The following is a 22,195-nucleotide window of genomic DNA, read 5'->3' on the forward strand; positions in this document are numbered from 1 at the left end:
GATGGAGACTTTACGAAAAATGTAGTTTTAAAATATATTCTTTTATCACAATCATAACAATGTTTCTTTTACATAACATGTCATTTAAACATTTATTTATGATGTTTCTTTTACACAACACACACATTTATGTCATGATGTTTCTAATTACTATTAGAATAAACAATAAATGATCATTATTATGTAAAAGAAACATCATAACATAAATGTGTGTGTTGTGTAAAAGAAACATCAATATATCAGTATTGATGTTTATAAACTAAAATATGCCTTGACAATATCAATATATCAATGTCAATGCATCAAGGCAAACTAAAATATATTGAGTTCAAAAATTATTTTAAACAAAAGTTCACATTAAAGAAGGGAAAATAGAAGGAGAAGATGGAGACTTTACGAAAAATGTAGTTTTAAAACATATTCTTTTATCGCAATCATAACAATGTTTCTTTTACATAACATGTCATTTAAACATTTATTTATGATGTTTCTTTTACACAACACACACACATTTATGTTACGATGTTTCTAATTACTATTAGAATAAACAATAAATTATCATTATTGTGTAAAAGAAACATCATAACATAAATGTGTGTGTTGTGTAAAAGAAACATCAATATATCAATATTGATGTTTATAAACTAAAATATGTCTTGACAATATCAATATATCAATATCAATGCGTCAAGACAAACTAAAATATGTTGAGTTCAAAAATTATTTTGTTGTATGCCTTGACAATATTTTGTTTATAAATCAATAATTTCTATAATATTTAAAAATTTAAATCAAAATTATACTACAAACAAACATAATAAATAATCACATGCGTTATCGCAGTAGAAAGAGCGGATAGACAGGCACGATAGTGCCCGTCTTTCCGCTAGTTTATTATAAAGGAAAGAGAAGAGAGAGTAAGGGGTATCTTAATCACACTCCATATCTACGCAACCTATCTGGTTACTCCAAAGAAGAAATCAAGTATTTCACATTTGTAAAATACTAGTAATAATCTTCAATTGTAAAGTAATTTGAGTTAAAAAATTTAACAAATCATGTCACAGATTACGTGCAGGATACGCGCAAGTGCAACAATAAATATTAATTGCTCTCTCACTACAGCCACATAACATCCTAGAAAGACCAGCTCTTTTTTCTTTCTATTATTTTACAACTAAAAAAATATATTCATTTGTTCCATGAAAAACAAACTGATATCATCAACCTTGCTGCTCCATATGATCTCTGTGAAACTCACAGATCACTGATTCCAGACTGATGTTTACTGTTGCCTACAATTATTTAAGCACGAAGAGAAAACTTCAGTTAATTTAAGAAACAAACATCATCAAGCAAAGCAATTATATCATATAAAGAGGTTAGATGAATAAAAAGCTAACCCGTAAAACTTTGTCATCCAAGTGATTGAGAAATATAAGTTTTGGCATGTTGTAGGAATCCATATGGTGTGTGAGAACCACACACTACAAGAAATCTGGAAATTTAACAGGGGCGGATTCCAGGGGAAATTGCGCTGAAACCTTGGGAAATTGCAATTTGTCAGAGCTTCTGCGAGGAGCAGGAAAAATGGCAAATGCAGTCATCACAAATGGTTATATCAGGGCTTTAGCTCCTGGCAAAGTTATGAGACATACTCATGTCAAAACCCCTTTTTATAACTCCTGGCAAAAACCCTGACCCAGACCCTGGCAAAATGTCTGGCTCAACAGCCTGCTCTTCTGACGCACTGTCATATGTCACATCAGTGGCAGTCTGACCCAAAACATCTCGGAGAACGTATAATAATTTTTATTTTAAATGTTTTTAATTGTTTTTTTAATTAGAATGTATTAATTTTTTTTAATAATTAAATTTAATTAATAAAAATAATTTTAAAAACCTTTTTAAAATGTTTTTTTAATTAAAATGTATTAAAATGTTTTTTTAATTAAAATGTATTAAAATAATTTTAATAATTAGATACAATCGCGTAAAGAAAGATATTTGTCAATTAATAAAGATTTCTATCCGTGCGAATTTTTTACTAACGAAACTATATTATGAAACAATTAATAAAGATATTTTTTTACCGGGGAATTTTAGTAACTAAACTACATTATGCAACAATTAATAAAGATATTTGTCCTCGTGAGTTTAGCTCATTTGGTATGGACAATACATAATGTGCAATGTCGGGGTTCAAATCTCGGTCACCATCAAAAATTAATAAAGATGTTTCTTTACCCGTAAAATTTCTTTCCATATTAATTTGATCTTAAAAAAATGTTTTAAAAGAATTAAAGTTTTAAGAAAAATTATTCTTTAATTATGATTAAAAATGCATTTTCATTAAAAAATGTTTAAATAACAATTATTAAAAAAGAAAACGTTTTTGAAATAAAACTATTTTCTAAATTAAACTTAATTTCTTTTTTTAATAACAATAGTTTTTTATTATTTAAAATTCTTTTTAATTATTTAAAACGTTTTTAAATAATAACAGATTTCTCTAAAAAATAAAAAACAAATGTTTTAAAAGAGTAACAGTTTCTTGTCAAAAAAAGGAGTAAAAGTTTTAAAAAATTAGTATTCTGGTTTTTTCTTTTTTTTAACATTTTTGTCTAATAAATTGTTTAGGTGTATAAAACATCATCTATTTAAAAGAAAAAAATACAACTCTTTTATACTTCATGGTAATTCAAACTTTAAAGTTCTGCTTAAATTTAAAAAAAGAAAATCAACAGTTCTAACAGATCTACAAAAAATAAATTAACAAATCTAAAAATAACATGCATCCATATAAACAATTACAGAATATACATAGATAATTAAACATATCACCATAATATAAAAAAACATATATTCAACATGCATTTCTTTAAAAAAAAAAACAACATACATTTTCAACATATACTCTACAAACAAACTTGAAACATATATCCTAAAAATAACAACATAATATCCTAATACTCTGTGTAATTACCAGATTTCTTGTAGTGACACACCATGTGTTCCTCAGGACACTAGAGAGAACAAGAATATGAGCATCAGCAACAGAGAGTGCGGTTTGAACATCTAGGGTAAAAGTGGGTTGGAAACCAGTGTCTATCAGGTTTATCTGCAACGACAGTATGCATTATAACCAAACCAAAAACAATATACAGCTTTTCATAGTGCTTTCCTTTTTCTGTTCTGTTCACATTGTTTTTTTCTCTTCAACTTCACTCTTGCATTTCGTCTGTAAAATCTTACCTACGAGATAAAAAATGCTAATTTGAATTAACTTGGCACTATTTCAATACTTTTGGACCTAACAAATATTTATTAGAGAAGCTTGTAAAACTATGGGTTATTTTGATCCCATTATATGTTACAGAGTGCATATAGTTTATCGGATCAAATCGGTTATAAGAGCATATTACGACTGATCTGAATTGATCAGTAGACCGACGTCTGGTGTCACCTTAGTGTTTTCACGTCATTTTTCCATTCTCATTCAATTCATCTCCCTTCTATCTTTTCACTCTATTTAGATTGAGAGAACCGAAAAACCAAACTATTTTTAACATCATCAAGTTCGAAAATAAATAAATTACGCCTTTGTCGACCAAGTGTTGTGCACGGACAACACTATTAATCTTTCCTTAATACCCATATATATATATATATATATATATATATATATATATATATATATATATAATTATAGACCAAATTATACTGTTATCGTCTCAAAATAGTTGTTCAATTTGAGTTTGACATGGGTATTAAGGAAAGATTAATAGTGTTTTTCAATAGTAATAAAATATATGTCATTTACTAAATCACTCTTGTTAATAATAGTTAGTGGAATAATTATAGAGGATTGAAATGCAATAAATAAAAGAATGTTTATGGAAAAAAATAACAAATGTTGCATTGATATTGTAAAATGGACAATAAGTTGTGATTTTTATTTTTTAAAAAAGGACACATAAAAAAAGAGAAATACTTTAACTTATATGAAGTTGTTAGTTAGACTAGACTAATCCCTAATCCCCTTTTTATAGGTACCCGGATTTTTTTTTTATTATCTCACCCTGTTTTCTGTATTTCAACTTCTTTTTTTTTTATTATTTTCTTTTCTTTCTTTGCTTGGATTATGGTTTTATATTTCTTGTTAGCTCATTTTGTAATTTGCAAATTTGTGCAATATAGGGCAAATGTGTATTTTACCAGTACATATTATTTTCACTCCTTTTTTTTATTTATGTATTTATCTATATATCTGTGTTTGTGACTTTCTTTATGGTTTGATTTCTTGTGGTAAAAAATGAATCGGCAATTGGGCTCAATTGGTTAACGGACTTAAGAAAAAAAGTGATCGAACTCAAATCGTTAATTTATTTAAACATTGTTTAATGAGTATGAGTTATGAATTCTTATTATCAAGAAAGGCAACTATAAACTACCACACGCTACGTCATGTGTGCTTATGATTTTAATTTGCATATCTATATTCCAAGGTGGGAAGGAATTGCAAATGATTCAATAGTTTTCTTGGACGCGATTATAGTAGAGACTTCAACTCGTTGGTTAAAAAAATTATGATTAAAAATGCATTCTCATTAAAAAAATTGTTTAAATAACAATTATTAAAAAAGAAAACATTTTTTTAACTAAAACTATTTTCTAAATTAAACTTAATTACTTTTTTGTAATAATAACAATTTTTTTCATTTTTTTTGTGGTTTTTTTGTGGTGGTCGGGGTTCAAACCCCGAACCTTGCATCTGCATTGTCCATACCAACTGAGCTATACTCACGAGTACTGTTTTTTTCATTTAAAATTCTTTTTCATTATTTAAAACGTTTTTAAATAATAACAATTTTCTCTAAAAAAATAAAAAATATACGTTTTAAAAGAGTGACAGTTTCTTGTCAAAAAAAGGAGTAAAAATTTTAAAAAAAATTAGTATTCTGGTTTTTTTATAACATTTTTGACTAATAAATTGTTTAAGTGTATAAAACATCATCTATTTAAAAGAAAAAAAATACAATTGTTTTATACTTCACGGTAATATAAACATTGAAGATCTACTTAAATTTTAATAAAATAAACAACTGTTCTAACAGATCTACAAAAAATAAATTAACAGATCTAAAAATAACATGCAACCATATAAACAATTACAGAATATACATATATAATTAAACATATTATCATAATATAAAGAAAAACATATATTCAACATGCATTTCATTAAAAAAAAAACACACATGTTCAACATATACTCTACAAACAAACTTGAAACACGTAACACCGTATATCCTAAAAATAACAATATAATATCTTAAAACATACATATCCCTGTGTAATTACCAGATTTCTTTTAGTGACACACCATGTGTTCCTCAGAAACACTATAGAAAACAAGAATACGAGCATCAACAAAAGAGAGTGCGGTTTGAAAATCTAGGGTAAAAGTGGGTTGGAAACTAGTGTCTATCAGGTTTATCTGCAAGGATAATATGCATTATAACCAAACCAAAAATAATATATATATATATATATATATATATATATATATATATATATATATATATATGGGACCAAATTATACCGTCACCGTCTCAAAATAGTTGTTCAATTTGAGTTTTACATGGGTATTAAGGAAAGATTAATAGTGTTTATCAATAGCAGTAAAATATATGTCATTTACTAAATCACTCTTATTAATAATAGTTAGTGGAAAAAATATAGAGGATTGAAATGCAATAAATAAAATAATGTTTATGAAAAAAAAATAACAAATCTTGCATTGATATTGTAAAATGGACAAATAATTTGAGATATATTTTTTTAAAAAGAGGACACATAAAAAAGATAAATACTTTAACTTAAATGAAGTTGTTAATGATAGTAAGCCAAATTAGAGACTTATTTTAGTTCCTGATTTAAGTTGTTCTTAGTTTAACTTACTATCAAGTTAGTGTATTGACAAAAATGACAAAAACACACACATTAGAAATTGAAAACAGAAACCCAACACACAAACACACACATTCAATATATTATGAGTATATCATTACTACCTCAAATCCGTTGCTCCTGTGCAAGGTATGTGTCATCCTTCGTTGTTTCTAATGATAGGGTTGGATGTAATCCCTCACACCCCTTGCTCCTATCCCACTCTCTTCATGTTCCACAAGAATCGACAGATCTTCGATCCGATCCGAGTATAAAGCTTTCCTTTCTTCTAAAGAAAGCATCAAACGGAAGCTAGAAACCCATACATTCCGGATTCGCTCTTCTTTTGAACGGATCATAGATGTTGGTGATGAAGAGCCACTACAGTGAAAGCTCCTTCCGTGTTCATAATCCTTGGTAATGGATGGTGAATGAAACGCAACATGGTTTATTGATTGGTGTATATTTGTGATGAAGATCTGGTGCTGCTGGGATTATAATTGTTGTTGATTGTTGAGACTAGATAAAACCTTAATCACCTTTTTATAGGTACTCAGATTTTTTTGTTTATTTTCTCACCCTGTTTTCCTGTATTTCAACTTCTTTTCTTTTTATTATTTTCTTTTCTTTCTTTGCTTGGATTATGGTTTTATATTTCTTTTTAGCTCATTTTGTAATTTGCAAATTTGTGCAATATAGGACAGATGTGTATGTTACCAGTACATATTATTTTTACTCCTTTTTTTATCTATCTATCTATCTATCTATCTATCTATTTTGTGACTTTTTTATGGTTTGATTTCTTGTGGTAAAAAACGAATCAACAATTGGGCTCAATTGGTTAACGGACTTAAAAAAAAATAACAAGTGATTAGAACTCAAATCGTTAATTTATTTAAACATTGTTTGATGAGTATGAGTTATGAATTCTTATTATCAAACCATTTGATTCCGATACATATAAGTGTGTGGGTTCTTATGCGAAATGAATTTCATTTTGAGGGAGAAAGACAACTATAAACTACCACACGCTACATCATGTGTGCTTATGATTTTAATTTGCATGTGTATTCCAAGGTGGAAGGAATTGCAGATGATCCAATAGTTTTCTTGGACGCAATTATAGTAGAGACCTCAACTCGTTGCATAAAAAAAATTGTTTAAATAACAATTATTAAAATAGAAAACTTTTTTTTTTAAATAAAACTATTTTCTAAATTAAACTTAATTTCTTTTTTGTAATAACAACAATTTTTTTATTATATAAAACGTTTTTAAATAATAATAGTTTTCTCTGAAAAATAAAAAACAATCATTTTAAAAGAGTAAGAGTTTCTTGTCAAAAAAAGGAGTAAAAGTTTAAAAAAAATTAGTATTATGTTGTTTTCCTTTTTTAACATTTTTGTCTAATAAATTGTTTAAGTGTATAAAACATCATCTATTTAAAAGAAAAAATACAACTGTTTTATACTTCACAGTAATTCAAACTTTGAAGTTCTACTTAAATTTTTAAGAAAATTCAACAGTTCTAAAAGATCTAAAACAATAAAAAATAATAATAGTTTTCTCTGAAAAATAAAAAACAATCGTTTTAAAAGAGTAAGAGTTTCTCGTCGAAAAAAGGAGTAAAAGTTTAAAAAAAATTAGTATTATGTTGTTTTCCTTTTTTAACATTTTTGTCTAATAAATTGTTTAAGTGTATAAAACATCATCTATTTAAAAGAAAAAAATACAACTGTTTTATACTTCACAATAATTCAAACTTTGAAGTTCTACTTAAATTTTTAAGAAAATTCAACAGTTCTAACAGATCTAAAACAAATAAAAAATAATAATAGTTTTCTCTGAAAAATAAAAAACAATCGTTTTAAAAGAGTAAGAGTTTCTTGTCAAAAAAGGAGTAAAAGTTTAAAAAAAAATAGTATTATGGTTTTTTCCTTTTTTAACATTTTTGTCTCACAGTAATTCAAACTTTAAAGTTCTACTTAATTTTTTAAGAAATTCAACAGTTCTAACATGTCTAAAAAAAAAAAATTAACAGGTCTAAAAATAACATGCAGCCATATAAACAATTACATAATATACATAGATAATTAAACATATCATCATAATATAAAGAAAAACATATATTCAACATGCATTTCTTAAAAAAAAAACATACATATTCAACATATACTCTACAAATAAACTTGAAACATATAACAACATATATCCTAAAAATAACAACATAATATCCTAAAACATACATAAAAAATTTGATTTTCAACATGTTCTTTAACAAAAAAAATTACTAACAATCCAACATCATCTTATATTACACATGCAAAAATTAATTTCAACAAAAAATTATACTAACTTGTAATGGAGATCTGCAATGTAGAACAGAGCATGAGGCAAGATATACACACAGGAGGCGGTAGAGACTTCAAGAATAATTTAGCTAAGTACTTGGCTTTGAATAATATGCAAACTATGAAGAAAATATAATTAATAAATAATTAGAACAAAATATTATAAACAAAAGAACAGATGAAGCAAGCTTATACCATAATATAGAAGTTTATGTATTTTATCTACATTAATATGGAGCATACAGATTTCATGTTTTATTTTATCTCATTCTCATCTCTTTCTACTAACTACATTGAGTATGTGTAGCTAATTTCCTTTTGTGTTGGGATTAGGTGTAGTTATCTATGTATTTGATGTAAACTCTTGATTTGGAGAGTTATATACAATATTTTTTTTGTTATATCGATGAAGTTATTTTCATACATAACACTTTTATGTGAAACTCAAAAATTGAACTTTTGATCGAGAAAGTGCTAGACGTATAATTTTTACTCAACAAATCTAAAATAATTTCATCTGTAAATGTTATTTGTTAGACATAGGGCAAGATTTATAATCATAAACCACTGTCGGGACTCAATGATATTGTATAGATTAATTGGGCAAGACATTGAAAGCTAATAGGTACAGTAGACCTCTCATTATTTTTTGTACATAGAAACGTTCATAAGTGGAAGATGAAGGTAGAATTGAAACACTTAAAAGTATATAACCGATCAAGATGATGCATTAGAAAAATATTTAATGAAATCTTATCCCAACACAACTTTTTTAATACGTTAAGTTTCATGATTTTTAGCTCATTTACCTTACAAACAACTATTCAAACCCTATTTTAGAATATTAAAATATTATTGAATAGTTCAAATGTTATCAATTCTATATATGTGGATACGATAAATTAAAATGTTTTGATTGTCGCTATAGCCATCAATTTGTGATATTGAAAAAATGTTAAATGTGTTTTTGTGGGGAAAAGGTTCTAATAATAGAGATATTAGGTTGATGGCATGGGAAAGGTTGACATGTCAAAAAGGTGGGGTAAGTTCTTGTAACTTTTAAACTTTCAATAAGGCATGGTGGAAAAACAAGATGTATTAAGAATGTCTTAAGAGAATTGTTAGCAACGATCTTTTTTTAACATTTACTTGAACATTCTTTTTTTTATTCAGTGAAATTAATGTGAATTCCACATTTAAATTATGATCCACATGAAATGGTAAGATACACATATGTTTTATCCAATTAAAATTGGAGTGTTTAAGTAAGTGTTAAAAAGAGAGTGTTTTAGCACTTATCATAAATATAATTTGGATATGAGTTTGTATCATGAAGCAGGTATTGTTTCCTTCGGTTGTTGTGTTCGAAACAGTGAAGGAGAATTTATTCTAGCCCGAACAAAGTTCAAAAATATGTCGATTGTCGACAATTGAAGGGGACAAATTTGTTATTTAATAGCTATCTCATATGGTATTTGCGAGTTTAGTTCAATAATTTCTACACCTATTAATAGGTAGTTTATCTTTACATTTTAACTTTGAGGTAAAATATTTCTTAAGAAAAAACAAACTTTGAAGTAAAATTTGGAATTTGAATCCCCTCCAGCCAATCTTCTCATGTGGTCTGTACTGCGCGGAAGTTGCAATTGTTGGATTGTACACAAATGAGAGAGAAAAAGTAAAATAAAGTAACTAAATAGTCTCAACCATTGGATCACCGCTTGAGAGATGGTAGCACAGACTTATGCAGGAGATGATCCTTGTCCGTAAAATATGTTTGATGAATATAGTTGCTCAAATTTTTGCGAGGACAACTATTTCTTAGGCTAGGAGTCAATGCATTATTGAGTTTAAACTCCTTTTAACTATAATGTGAGTTCGTGGCGACTAGGGGTGGAAATAGACTAGGCCGGGCCTGGCTTTGTAAGGCCTAAGCCTGACCTACTTCAAAAATTATAGGCCTGAGTCTGGCCTATTACCCGTCATAGGCTCATTTTCGAGGCCTGGCCTGTCCTATTTAAAGGTCCGATGAAGCCTGAAAGCCTATTTAAAAGCCTATTTTACACCAAAGTCTAGCAACACATGTAAGCCTACTACTAAATAGGCCAAAATTTACGAAGGCCTAAAGCACATGAATATATCTGCAACTAAATAATGAAATCTTATGAAGGTATAATCACAACAATATATGTGCTACTAAATAACTAATCTTATGAAGGCTTGAGTTTATGAGGAAAAAAAACTTCAACGATATCAATAATGGAAGATATATCATACATAAAAAGCTTAATAGGCCGGCCCGACGGGCTTAATAGGCTTTTTTGTAAGTCTTAGCCTGACCTATTTAATTAAATAGGCTTTATAAAAAGCTTGAGCCTGACCTTGTTAATAAACGAGCTGGGCCGAGCTAGGCTTTAAATAGGCTAGGCCATAGGCCCCTGTCGGACGGTCTGGCATGTTCCCACCCCTAGTGGCGACGGGATGTTCTAAACTAAATAAAATCGCATGCAACCATGTTATTTTTTTTTATTTTTTAAATAATGCAACCATGTTGATTGTGTCCTAATTTTGTCATGTTATTTGTTCAAAAACACAATTATTCTCTAACCTGCTACTAAGTCAGCTTGATTTTCTTGATACCCAATTTTCTCATCCTATTAAACATGATTATTATTGCTTCTCCTTTTGATTAATGATATGAGTTAAATTGTTATTTTTTTTAAATTATTTGTTAAAAAGAAAATTCATGGTGACAAGATGTTCTAAACTAAATAAAATCACATGCAACCATGTTAATTCTTGCCTAATTTTGTCATAATATTTGTACAAAAAGGCAATTATTCTCTAACCTGCCACTAAGTCAGCTTGATTTTTTCTTGATACCCAATTTTCTCATTCTATTAAACATAATTATTATTGCCGACCACAAAACAAAGAAACTAAAGGAAAAACAAAGAAATAAAGAACAGCCACCATATGTAGGCTAGAAAAAGGGACATTGAGATTAAAATAACTTTTGCGGTCACATGGGTTGCCTAAGATAAGATATTTGATATCGATCTCTTTTTCATTTCCCATCTTCGTTATTTCTTTTAGTGCCCCGGGGCACTAAAAGAAATACTTTAAAGAAGTTAAAAGAGGAAATTTTAAATTAAAAAAAAAAAATACTTTTTCAGCTTTTAATGCACTGATTACACACCTCTTAATACAAATGCTACTATATTTGACCCCTTAACCAGTGCCTCCCCCGGAGGCACCGGTTAACATTTCCCTTTCTTTTATAATAAAAAAAAATTAGGGAAGACTCGTTTTCATGCAATGCAAGTTTGGACAGATTTTATAAATGATGTGTATAGTTATGAAACTTTGAACTTGAATTCAAGTTACAGCTGGTGTGAGCAAAGTGTCATACAAAGTCAAGTAGAACCGTCAAATTAAAATTTTGTCCTCGTGAGCTTAGCTTAGTTGGCAGGGACGTTGCATATTATATGCAGGGGCCAGGGTTCGAACCCCAAACACTAGGCTACTAGACCAAAAAAAAAAAAAAAGAACCGTCAAATTAATGATAAGTAAAATGTCATATAAGGTCAAGTATAACCGTCAGTCAAACAAACTACTGATACGTACGTATAATTATGAAACTTCGAACTTGAATTCATGTTACAACTGGTGTGAGCATAATGTCAAACAAGGTCCGATAGAACCATCAAACTAATCCAAGATTTCCAATGAAATTTACAAATGATAGGTTTAATTATGAAACTTCAAAGTTAAATAAAAATTGCAGTTGGTGTGAGCAGAATGTCAAACAAGGTCAAATACTCAGGTAGAAACATCAAACTAATTACAATTACAGTTTTGCAATGAAATTTACGTATGATACGTCTAATTATAAAGAGTAATGATATTTTGACATCCATTTGATGACAACTTTGTTGACAACCTTGTTTTTCTCACTCCTTATTGGTCAAAAACAATGGAGAGAGAAAAAGGAAGAGAGAGGATAACAACATCATGTAAGTATGAGAGAGAAAGTTGTCCAAAAGTTGTCAAAAAGTGGTTGTCAAAATATCATTTCTCAATTATAAAACTTTAAACTTTTTATTCAAGTTACAGTTATGAACAGAATGTTTACCCATCCAAATCCACCGCAGTTAATTAATTTCCCAGCTCCATAATTTTTCGTTCACAAGATTGATGCATGATTCTTAAGGCCCCACGAGGGCATAAATTAATAAACCATGTAGATTTGGTATACAACATTTACCAATTTTAATTAATTGAGGGGTGATCTCGTCTTTATGACCCAGAGATCTTGGACCACCAATCCACCTTCATAGAAGATCCATACGAACATGACCAAATTCAAAGCCATGTGTGTTTGGATCATGGTACAACCAGCCTAGCTAAAATCTTCATATACCTGTCTTTAATTTTAATTTTTAAATTATATTTTATTGAATCAGTTCATTATTCATATTGAAAAACGACAAACCCATTGTGAGATCACCGAAACAAAGTTTGAAGGGACAAAATAATTGTTTGCCCATGTATAAAATTGGCTAATGAAAACAAAACTAGACTGTGTCCAACAATTTTTTTTATGTATTGTGAGAAGAAATAATTTAATATATTAGTATATTACATATAATATATATGGGCAACCGAAAATTGTATTAATAGTTTGTTAATCACTCTGACAAATATACTTGTATTAATAGATAGCAAAACCCTAATAGATAAGCCTAAGTAAATGGTTCAAAAGGTAACATATAACACTTGAAAGGAATATAAATTTCTTGCCACCGACAGTGTAAGTTCTGGACTGAGAGCATGTGGGATTTAATGAGTTTGTCTTAACCTCCCCCATAAAATCATTGCATGAAATTTTAAGCAACTCTTGTGCTGAATATTTCACATATTTTTTATATACATTATTGCCACTGCAAAATCTAAAAACCACGTCTTACTAAATAACACGTGTCCATATATTTACTTTGCTCAAGAAAATTCTTTGATTTGGGATATGGAAACTTACATTGTTGGCTTCAATTAATAATGCTTGCTTCTTAAAAAAATATTAGGAAAAAAAATTGATTATCAGGGGGAGGCATTACTCGTTTCTTCAACTTTGGGATTGAATTGAATAATATACTACAGTCTTAATTTCGAAACTAAAATTAAGCTTTAGTTTTTTAGAATTTTAATTTGCCAGATTCTTTTTTGAATTATTAGAAAAAGTTTACTTGTTTTGCATTTTTGGTGTAAAGATTTTTAAACAACCATCATAAATTATATCGGATATTCCCCTAAAATAAAAATGTATTGTATATGAATTTAAACAACCATCAAACCACTCATTATCTTGTTTCCCACACATTCTCTCTATTGGAGTTAATCAAATTCAAGACATTCAACACTAAATGTGAACAATGTCTAAAATTTAAATATTGGTTTGCTATGTTGTGAACCGGTTACGTTATATTCTCAACTTCTAGTATTGATAAGTAAAAAAATATTCATTTTTTTTAAATATAAGCAACTTTAAACTAGCTTCAATATGTTTATTGTTATTATTTCCATATCTCATTTTATCAAAACTTTATTTTTCTTATCCTTCAACAATATTAGTGTTTGCCTACTGTACTCTCGAAAAAGTATGAAAGTGGATGTTTATCATTTTTATTAATAAAAGTAGACTTAATCCTAACTCCGAAAAGTATTTAGGACAAGAATAAAATATTGATATAATGAAATAAGGATTATATATACCCAACCAATTAAAAGGTTACATTAGTATCTTAGTTAACTAAATTTAATTCAAACATAGAAAGAGAGTTTAGCTAACACATAAGTTGAAGTTTGGCATAGTAGCATCAAATGCTTGACATCTAAGGTCCAATGCAAAACAATTGCTAAACCAACTTTCTCTCTGTCACGCACACAAAAGATAACTCAAAATTGAATTATTAAGCCTCTATTTTTAGAGGTTATAAAAGTAGAAGTTCGTCGGGGAAAATTTTGTTTGCTTAGCATTTCTTCAAGTGAAGGGAAATGTGAGTTTAGGTCACTAATAACGTTATAATTGGCCAAGAGAAATGCGATTCTCTTCGCAAATGAATTATTGGCTTAACAAAAAAAAATGTTTTCTTATATTTGAGACAAGAATGAGTATAATGTAATGAAATAGAATGTTTTTTTATACACAACATTAATTTCTAAATTCACATACTAACACATTAATGAAGTATTGAGTTTTGAAGTCTTAATAGGCCAATGAAGACATTTCTAGTTACAAATATCCAAGGACTTCAGCCTAACAATTAATGAAGTCATTTGGAGCAAATACATTCATTTTTGGAAGGCAGTGCAATATTTAATGAACTTTGCTTAGCAAATTATTTGGGGAGTTAATATTCAATATTCAATACTCCCTCCGGTCCTTATTATAAGAAAAAGTTGACTTTTTAGGTTCATTGTGTAATTGATGTATCTAGTCTATATTTATAACAAGATACATTAATTATTCTATGAACCCAAAAAATCAATTGTTTCTTATAATAAGGACCGGAGGGAGTACTACTTCAGTCCTATTTATAAGAAAAAGTTGACTTTTTAGATTCATTGAGTAATTAAAGTATTTAGTATAGAATATAGACCAAATACATTATTTATGCAACAAATCAAAAAAGTATGTTTAGAGCTTAGTGAGATTGATTTAATGACCTTCGTTATAGGGAAGTTAAAAATTTGTATTTTTTTTATTGTTTTTTTAAATAAAGTCAAATTTACTTTAATATATTCTTTAGATATTAAAATTAAAATTACAGTTACGTTTATATTTTTCTTCAAAAGTTACCTTGATAAAATATTAAAAATATATAAAATAATATTTAACTTATGTAACAAACAAGCAAAATTTATACTAGTTCTTTCTATAAAAAATAGCCGTATGAAACTATAATAAAGAACAAAAATTGGTGTCAATCTCGTTACTAATGAAAGAGATTTATCAAAAAATACAAATGAGTAATTTTTTAACTCTGACACTCGTGTAAGATTGTCTGGCACTGGCCAACAACACTAACATGTATTCAGGGCAAAGCCATCTCTTGCTGGAAAATTTAGGATAGGATAGTTCCAGTGGCATTGATGTAATTTTTTGCTGAATTTAGTGGCATTTTCATCTAATGATTCAAATAAAACCCTGTGCTCTCTCCCTAGGATCTCTCAAATCCAACTCACTCATATCTCTCTCTCTTTCTCTTGAGATTCATAAAAACAAAAAAATATGCAGAAGTTTAAAGTTCTATTAGTTATATTCCTCTCAATATGCCAAGGTGCTTTGTCTTATACAGATGGTAAGTTCTTAATTCCCAACACTATATCCAATGTAATTTTCTTTTTTTAAGGAACTACATGCAATGTAATGGTGTTTGGATTTTAATCACTTTTAATTAGTGCATCCTTTATGTACTGTGATTATTAGGATCTAACTATTCAATGCAAGTGTTTTATTGATCATCTCCAAATGTTTACTTACTTAAAAGTTTAACATTGATGGCCTTTCTTCATTGTTGTACTTCAGTTTTAGATTCTTAACCCTTAATGTTTTTCAATTTATGTTGACTTAGAGTTGATCATATATTTTGTGTTTGGTTTTATCTATTACTCCCTCTGTTTCAAAATGAGTGTCGTTTTAGCTAAAAAAAAATTGTTTCAAAATGAATGTCACTTTCAGTTTCCAATGCAATAACTTTTTCTTTTCAATTGTACCCTCCAATTAATACTCTGAACACTACTTCCAAAATATTACTTTTAAAACTAATCAATAGTTAATAAGGATAATTTGGTAAAATAACCATTCTCTTTCTTTTAATCATTGCATTTCTTAATATCTGTGTAAACACATAAAACGACACTCATTTTAAAACGGACGGAGTAGAACTAAGAGCTTTGAACTCTATAACTGATCTTAGTCTCAAATTAACTTTTTAACTAACTTGTTGTATATTAATGATTCCAAAATAACTTTACATTCAATATATTTTTTACTAAAATTAATTTTCACTGCAATAGAAATCATACACAAATTTTTAAAATATTTTATTTTTAATAATTAACTATGTTCACCTAAAAATGAGCTGAATCGAATAGTAATTTGAGAACAAAAAGAATGTTTTGAAGTTCAAAATCTCATTTTAATGTTATTATTTATTTTAGAGGTAAAATGAATTTTAGATGAGAACACTTTAACATATCAAATCATGAATATTATAATTTTAAAATTTAGTGTAAAACAATACGTATGCTTACTTACCTGTTTATTTATGCAATATACATAATTTATTTAGATATTCGTAGGGTGATCATAATGTCTTCCCCATGATACTACAAATGTATCGCCTGAAAAAAACAAAAATAAAAATTTACATTACTCCCTCCGTCCCGTTTTATCTGAGCCAGTTTGGTTTTTCACACAGATTAAGAAAAATGTATAAATAAAGGGGAAAATGGAATATATTGTATTGAGAATGATGAAAGTAGTATTAATTAGAGTTTTAGGCTCTGTTTGGTAAAAATAGCGGATAGCTTATAAGCTAGCTGATAAGCTAGCTGATAGCTTTTAGCTGATAGCTTATAGCTGATAAGCTAATTAAAGTGTTTGGTAAAAATAGCGGTTGAACTAGCTGATAAATGTAAAATTACATAAAAGGACATTATTAATTCATATAACATTTATTCCATTTCAGTTTTTATACTTTACAAAAAAATTCAAGTATAAAGTTTCTTTAAAAAAATAAAGTATAAAATTTGATGTTAAAATGAAAATTGTTACTACAAGAAAAACTGAAAACGCAATATAGATAATATACATAAGAACGTAATATACATAAGAACGTAATATTCCATTTCAGTTATTTTAATGAAAATTTGATGTTAAAATGAAGACGTAATATACATAAGAACTGGAAACGCAGGGAAAAAAATATAGAGGCAAAGCATTGAAACGTAATAAATGTGTTTTAATATATAAAGGGTAAAGTTGGGTTTTAATTAAAATAACAAGGGTAATAATGGAAGAAAAAACAAAAAGCTATAAGCTATAAGCTCAAACGCTACTTGGAGTAGCTTCTGAAAAATAGCTTATAAGCTCGTTGAAATTCGTGAAATAAGCTATAAGCTCATTGTAGAAAAAGTTACCAAACAGAGCTTTTTTTGTCAAATGAGCTTATAAGCTATAAGCTATAAGCTATAAGCTATAAGCTCTTTTGGTGGCCTTACCAAACAGACCCTTATTGTATTGGGAATGATGAAAGTTGTATTGAAAATTGAAATGACTCAGTTATTTTGGGACACTTTTTTTTAGAAAATGGGTCAGATATTCCGGGACAGAGGAAGAGGAAGTAATAGATTATGAATGATTTTGAACTTTGCATGTGAGTCGTTTTGTTCTGCATAGTCTAGATCCACAACATCCCTTTCGTCAGATCTTAAGGCACATGATTTTGAGATAAGTTCTCTAATTACGAAGCATATAACATGTACTAAAATGTTACCAGATTAAGTACTACTCCCTCCGTCCCGGAATATCTGACCCATTTTCTAAAGAAAAGTGTCCCAAAATAACTGAGTCATTTCAATTTTCAATACAACTTTCATCATTCCCAATACAATATAACACTAAATAATACTACTTTTATCATTCCCAATACAATATATTCCACTTTCCCCTTTATTTATACATTTTTCTTAATATGTGTGAAATGAGTCAAGAGGTCAGATAAATTGGGACGGAGGGAGTATTATACACGATTAACCTATTTATTTGTAAAAAAAAATGATTAACATACTTATTACTCCGTTCTTATGTTGTTTGACTTGATACCAAAGTAACAAAAAGGACAATAAAAAAATGTGATGTGAGAATATCAGGATTCATTCAATAAAAAAAGTTATACACGATCACATTTACACGTACAACTCCTAGAGATCTAGATTCTAGAACAATATAGCATTGGAAATCTCTTCACATGGCTTACAAAGGTTTGCATGTGCCCACAGCCTGCACTTACTAACATGTTCCCTATCACATGGTGGAACAAGACCAAAAAGTGCTCTTGAAAAAGATATTTCAACTTTTATTTATATATCTAGGTGTCATATGTATACCTTTTTTTGTGTGGAAAATATAGGTCTCATGGGGATGTAGAAAAATTTTCCTATCATAAGGTTCAAACAATTTAATCTTTTAAATTTACGAAATATCACACAAATCTTTTAAATTTAAAAAATATCGATTTAGTCCTTATCAATTTAAAATTCTTTCAGGTTTATTGCCAAATGGTGACTTTGAAGTTGGTCCAAAAGCATCAAACCTAAAGGGCACAGTAGTGACAACCCATGATGCCATACCTAATTGGACAGTTTCAGGATACGTTGAATACATAAAATCAGGACAAAAACAAGGTGACATGCTTTTGGTTGTACCAGAAGGTGCTTATGCTGTTAGGCTAGGAAATGAAGCATACATTAAACAAAAGGTGAAATTAAATAAAGGGTCATCTTATTCCATCACGTTCAGTGCAGCTCGCACGTGTGCACAAGAAGAGAAGCTTAATGTGTCAGTGGTACCAACTTCTGAGAAAAGAGATTATGGTATCATTCCAATACAGACTATGTATGGTAGCAATGGTTGGGAATCATTTGCTTGTGGGTTTAGAGCTGATTATCCAGAAGGGGAAATTGTTATCCATAACTCTGGTGTTGAAGATGATCCAGCTTGTGGCCCACTTATTGATTCTGTTGCCTTGAAGGTTTTGAACCCACCTAGAAGAACCAGAGGTAATTTTTGTTCCCTACATAGAAGTGCATGTCCATGTATCTAAATTTGTATACATTGATATTGTGCACAAAATTCTACCTAGCTTAATTGTATTTTACTATTTACATATATCATAATGTTATTATTTAAAGTATCTAAATAAAATAATAATATGATGATATCATTCATGACTTTGACAAAAGCTACATGTTATAATTTTAACAAAATCAAAGTGTCTTCATGATTTCGTCAAATTCATTGTGATTTCAAGCATATATTTATGATGTGTTTGGATTGACGGTAAACATGTCACAATCACAGTGTGTTAATGTGATTTTCGCAATTGGAGACAAAGTATCACACACAATGTCATAGTCAAATACATTGTGACTCCATACATGTAATTAAACGGTCCAATATGATTGAATATTTTTGTACATTATGGTTTTTTACATACAAATAAAATTCTTAATTTAATGCAAAGAGGATTAAACTATTTGATGTATCAAATTAAATTTGGATTGAAGTTTAACTATTGTTTTTGTTTGTTTGGTGCAGCTAATTTATTGAAAAATGGAAACTTTGAAGAAGGACCATATGTGTTCCCAAATGCATCATGGGGAGTATTGATCCCACCACACATTGAGGATGCTCATGGTCCATTACCAGGATGGATAGTTGAATCTCTCAAAGCAGTGAAATACATTGATTCTGAACACTTCACAGTACCAGAAGGAAAAAGAGCAATTGAACTTGTAGCAGGGAAAGAAAGTGCACTTGCACAAGAAGTCTTCACCACAATTGGAAAAGTTTATGTCCTCACTTTTGCAGTTGGTGATGCTAATAATGCATGTGACGGTTCTATGACTGTAGAAGCATTTGCTGGTAGAGACACTGTTCAAGTTCCTTATCAATCTAAGGGCAAAGGAGGGTTTGTTAGAGGCAAACTTCGTTTTAAGGCTACGACAAGACGTACTAGGATTAGGTTCCTAAGTACATTTTACACCATGAAGAATGATAACTCTGGTTCTCTTTGTGGACCTGTTATTGATGATGTAAAATTGCTTAGTGTTCGTTATCCCTACAAGCATACCTAAGTAATGTTGCAAATCAAAATGCATGGTTGCTACCATCATCCATCTCGTTGAGTATTTTTATTATGTTATAGAATTAATTCTTGTAATAATATAGCTAGGAGGATGTATTATTGAGTGATTTTACTGCGTCTTATATATTCACGTATCTAATCTACATCTATGATCTACATCTACAATGTAAACAAATGAGAAGTATTTCAATACGTGGCAATACTGTGGCACTCTTTTGCATTATGATTTTCCAATGTCTCATTGTTACATTTTTTTTTCTTTTCTGATTTTAACTCTATATTATTAAAAGCCTCCCCACTAAAGTAAATTTTCAAAATTTCTTATTTCAACAAATTAAAATTTTAATTAATTTCTTAAAATAAAATTCAATAAATTCCACGAGTTCACCATTTAACAAGTAATTTCAAACAACCTTTCCATATGCATATTCATTATTTATTTAAAATATTTAAATTGACTTAATTTTAACAGATTTTTTTCGTAAACAATAATTTTAATGGATTAATATTAATGGGAAGATGAGTGAAAGCTAATTTATTTGTATTTTTTATATAAATTTTTCAATATACTTTATCCTCTTTTTTATTTTTTTTATTTTGACAGATAACATTTTTTTCCTTTTCTTCTATAATATTTATACAGTGATATACCAAAATTCATGAGAACAATTGGTAGAATGGTCACACATTATTTGGTGATCTTTGACCTCTATAGCATGTGAAAAAATCTCTAAATTCATGAGCATGGTCATAAAAATAGTATCAACCAAAGTAAGAAGGTCATAATGAAAAATATTGAATTTACTTGCACACCATGACACCACCATACAAACAATATTTATGTGTGTCTAAACGATTCGTAGTTTGTATGCTTCAGTGTTTTTCAACCCACGTTTTCTATAAAACCACGACATCAACCCACGTTAACCCAAAAGCTTCAATTGCAGGCTTTTAGAAATCACGGCAGTTTTGCTTTGAAAATCCCCCAAACATGTTTTTGTGCTTGCAAACTCCAACCCAAACAAACACTCATAAGAAGACTTTCTAAGCGATGGAGTTGATTACTCAAAAAAAAAAAAAAGTGATGGAGTTGTCTAAGAGCAATGTCAGATAAAAACCACCAACAGATCCCTAAACAATAATTTCATATGTAAGAAACAGCCGAATTATAGAATGTAAGACTTCGATAGTTTTCAATGTCTAAAGGGTTATCATATTTTGGAGTTTGCTCTCTCACCATGTTGCTGAGTACGCTTCAGTGACAACCCAGAGCTCAAAGTCAAGCATCGAAAACCTATCTTCAGCCACATTTGAAGAAATATCACCTAAAAAAACATGTCTTAAAAATCCTTAGAACTAACCCACCCACTCTAGTATCTTAGTATAATATAACCTATATATAATCTCAAAATCATATAAGAGCCAATTATGTATCCATTAATTAAACAGTAACCCTTTTTGTGATAAAATGTAATTTGATCTGGATTTTTACACGTTTGCCTTTTAGAATCCAAAAAACAAAAATTAATTTTGCACATCCAAACTTTGGAATATGAACCCTCCTTGTGACACAATGTAGTTTTAGTGTTTTCACATACTTTAAAGTTTACACGGTTTGGATTCTAATATCTGAAAATCAAGGGGTATCTCAATTCTCAAGTTTTCAACAGACACATAAGAAGGTGATTTCTCAATCATAGAGCTTTCAGGGATTTTTTTTTTTTTGCTTGACTCCTACAAGCTTGTTCCTCATTTAGGTTAATTTATACTGAGTCACGAGTAGCCCATATAGACTAAAATAAAAAGGTTGCTTGATAGATGCTTCATTTTTGTCAAAAACTCGTCAATTTATCGGAATGAATCTTTCGATAGTAAAAAACTACTAGAACCTATCTTTGAATTGATTTGTTACTACTTAAAATTCATGAGAAGCTATCTTCTTATTGACCTTTTTTCAAG

The 22,195-nt window shown here is 28.9% G+C and overlaps 1 protein-coding gene and 1 long non-coding RNA gene across 2 annotated transcripts; one reads left to right on the forward strand and one right to left on the reverse strand.

The window, feature by feature from the left end:
* Positions 1-1,080: 1,080 nt before the first annotated feature.
* On the reverse strand, positions 1,081-1,553 carry LOC146951421 (uncharacterized). The gene is made up of 2 exons (XR_015025505.1): positions 1,404-1,553; positions 1,081-1,295 (listed from the first exon to the last, which is right to left on the reverse strand). It is a non-coding gene; the product is annotated as an uncharacterized LOC146951421 (long non-coding RNA).
* A 13,982-nt stretch (positions 1,554-15,535) lies between these two features.
* On the forward strand, positions 15,536-20,459 carry LOC146951422 (BIIDXI-like protein At5g11420). Its single transcript, XM_085747401.1, has 3 exons — positions 15,536-15,664; positions 18,636-19,148; positions 19,687-20,459. Exons 1-3 carry the CDS (start codon positions 15,595-15,597, stop codon positions 20,223-20,225), a joined length of 1,122 nt encoding a protein of 373 aa, XP_085603527.1. The 5' UTR covers positions 15,536-15,594; the 3' UTR covers positions 20,226-20,459.
* The last annotated feature ends 1,736 nt before the right edge of the window (positions 20,460-22,195 follow it).

Source organism: Medicago sativa, chromosome 2 (assembly GCF_051527215.1).
Source record: "Medicago sativa cultivar Bolivia chromosome 2, Bolivia_mono, whole genome shotgun sequence".
Taxonomy (NCBI): domain Eukaryota; kingdom Viridiplantae; phylum Streptophyta; class Magnoliopsida; order Fabales; family Fabaceae; genus Medicago; species Medicago sativa.

Coding starts and splice junctions, on each gene's coding strand:
- LOC146951422 (XM_085747401.1), top strand. CDS start 15,595: ATGCAGAAGTTTAAAGTTCTATTAGTTATATTCCTCTCAATATGCCAA. Junction 15,665..18,635: donor TGCTTTGTCTTATACAGATG/GTAAGTTCTTAA, acceptor AAATTCTTTCAG/GTTTATTGCCAAATGGTGAC. Junction 19,149..19,686: donor CCCACCTAGAAGAACCAGAG/GTAATTTTTGTT, acceptor TGTTTGGTGCAG/CTAATTTATTGAAAAATGGA.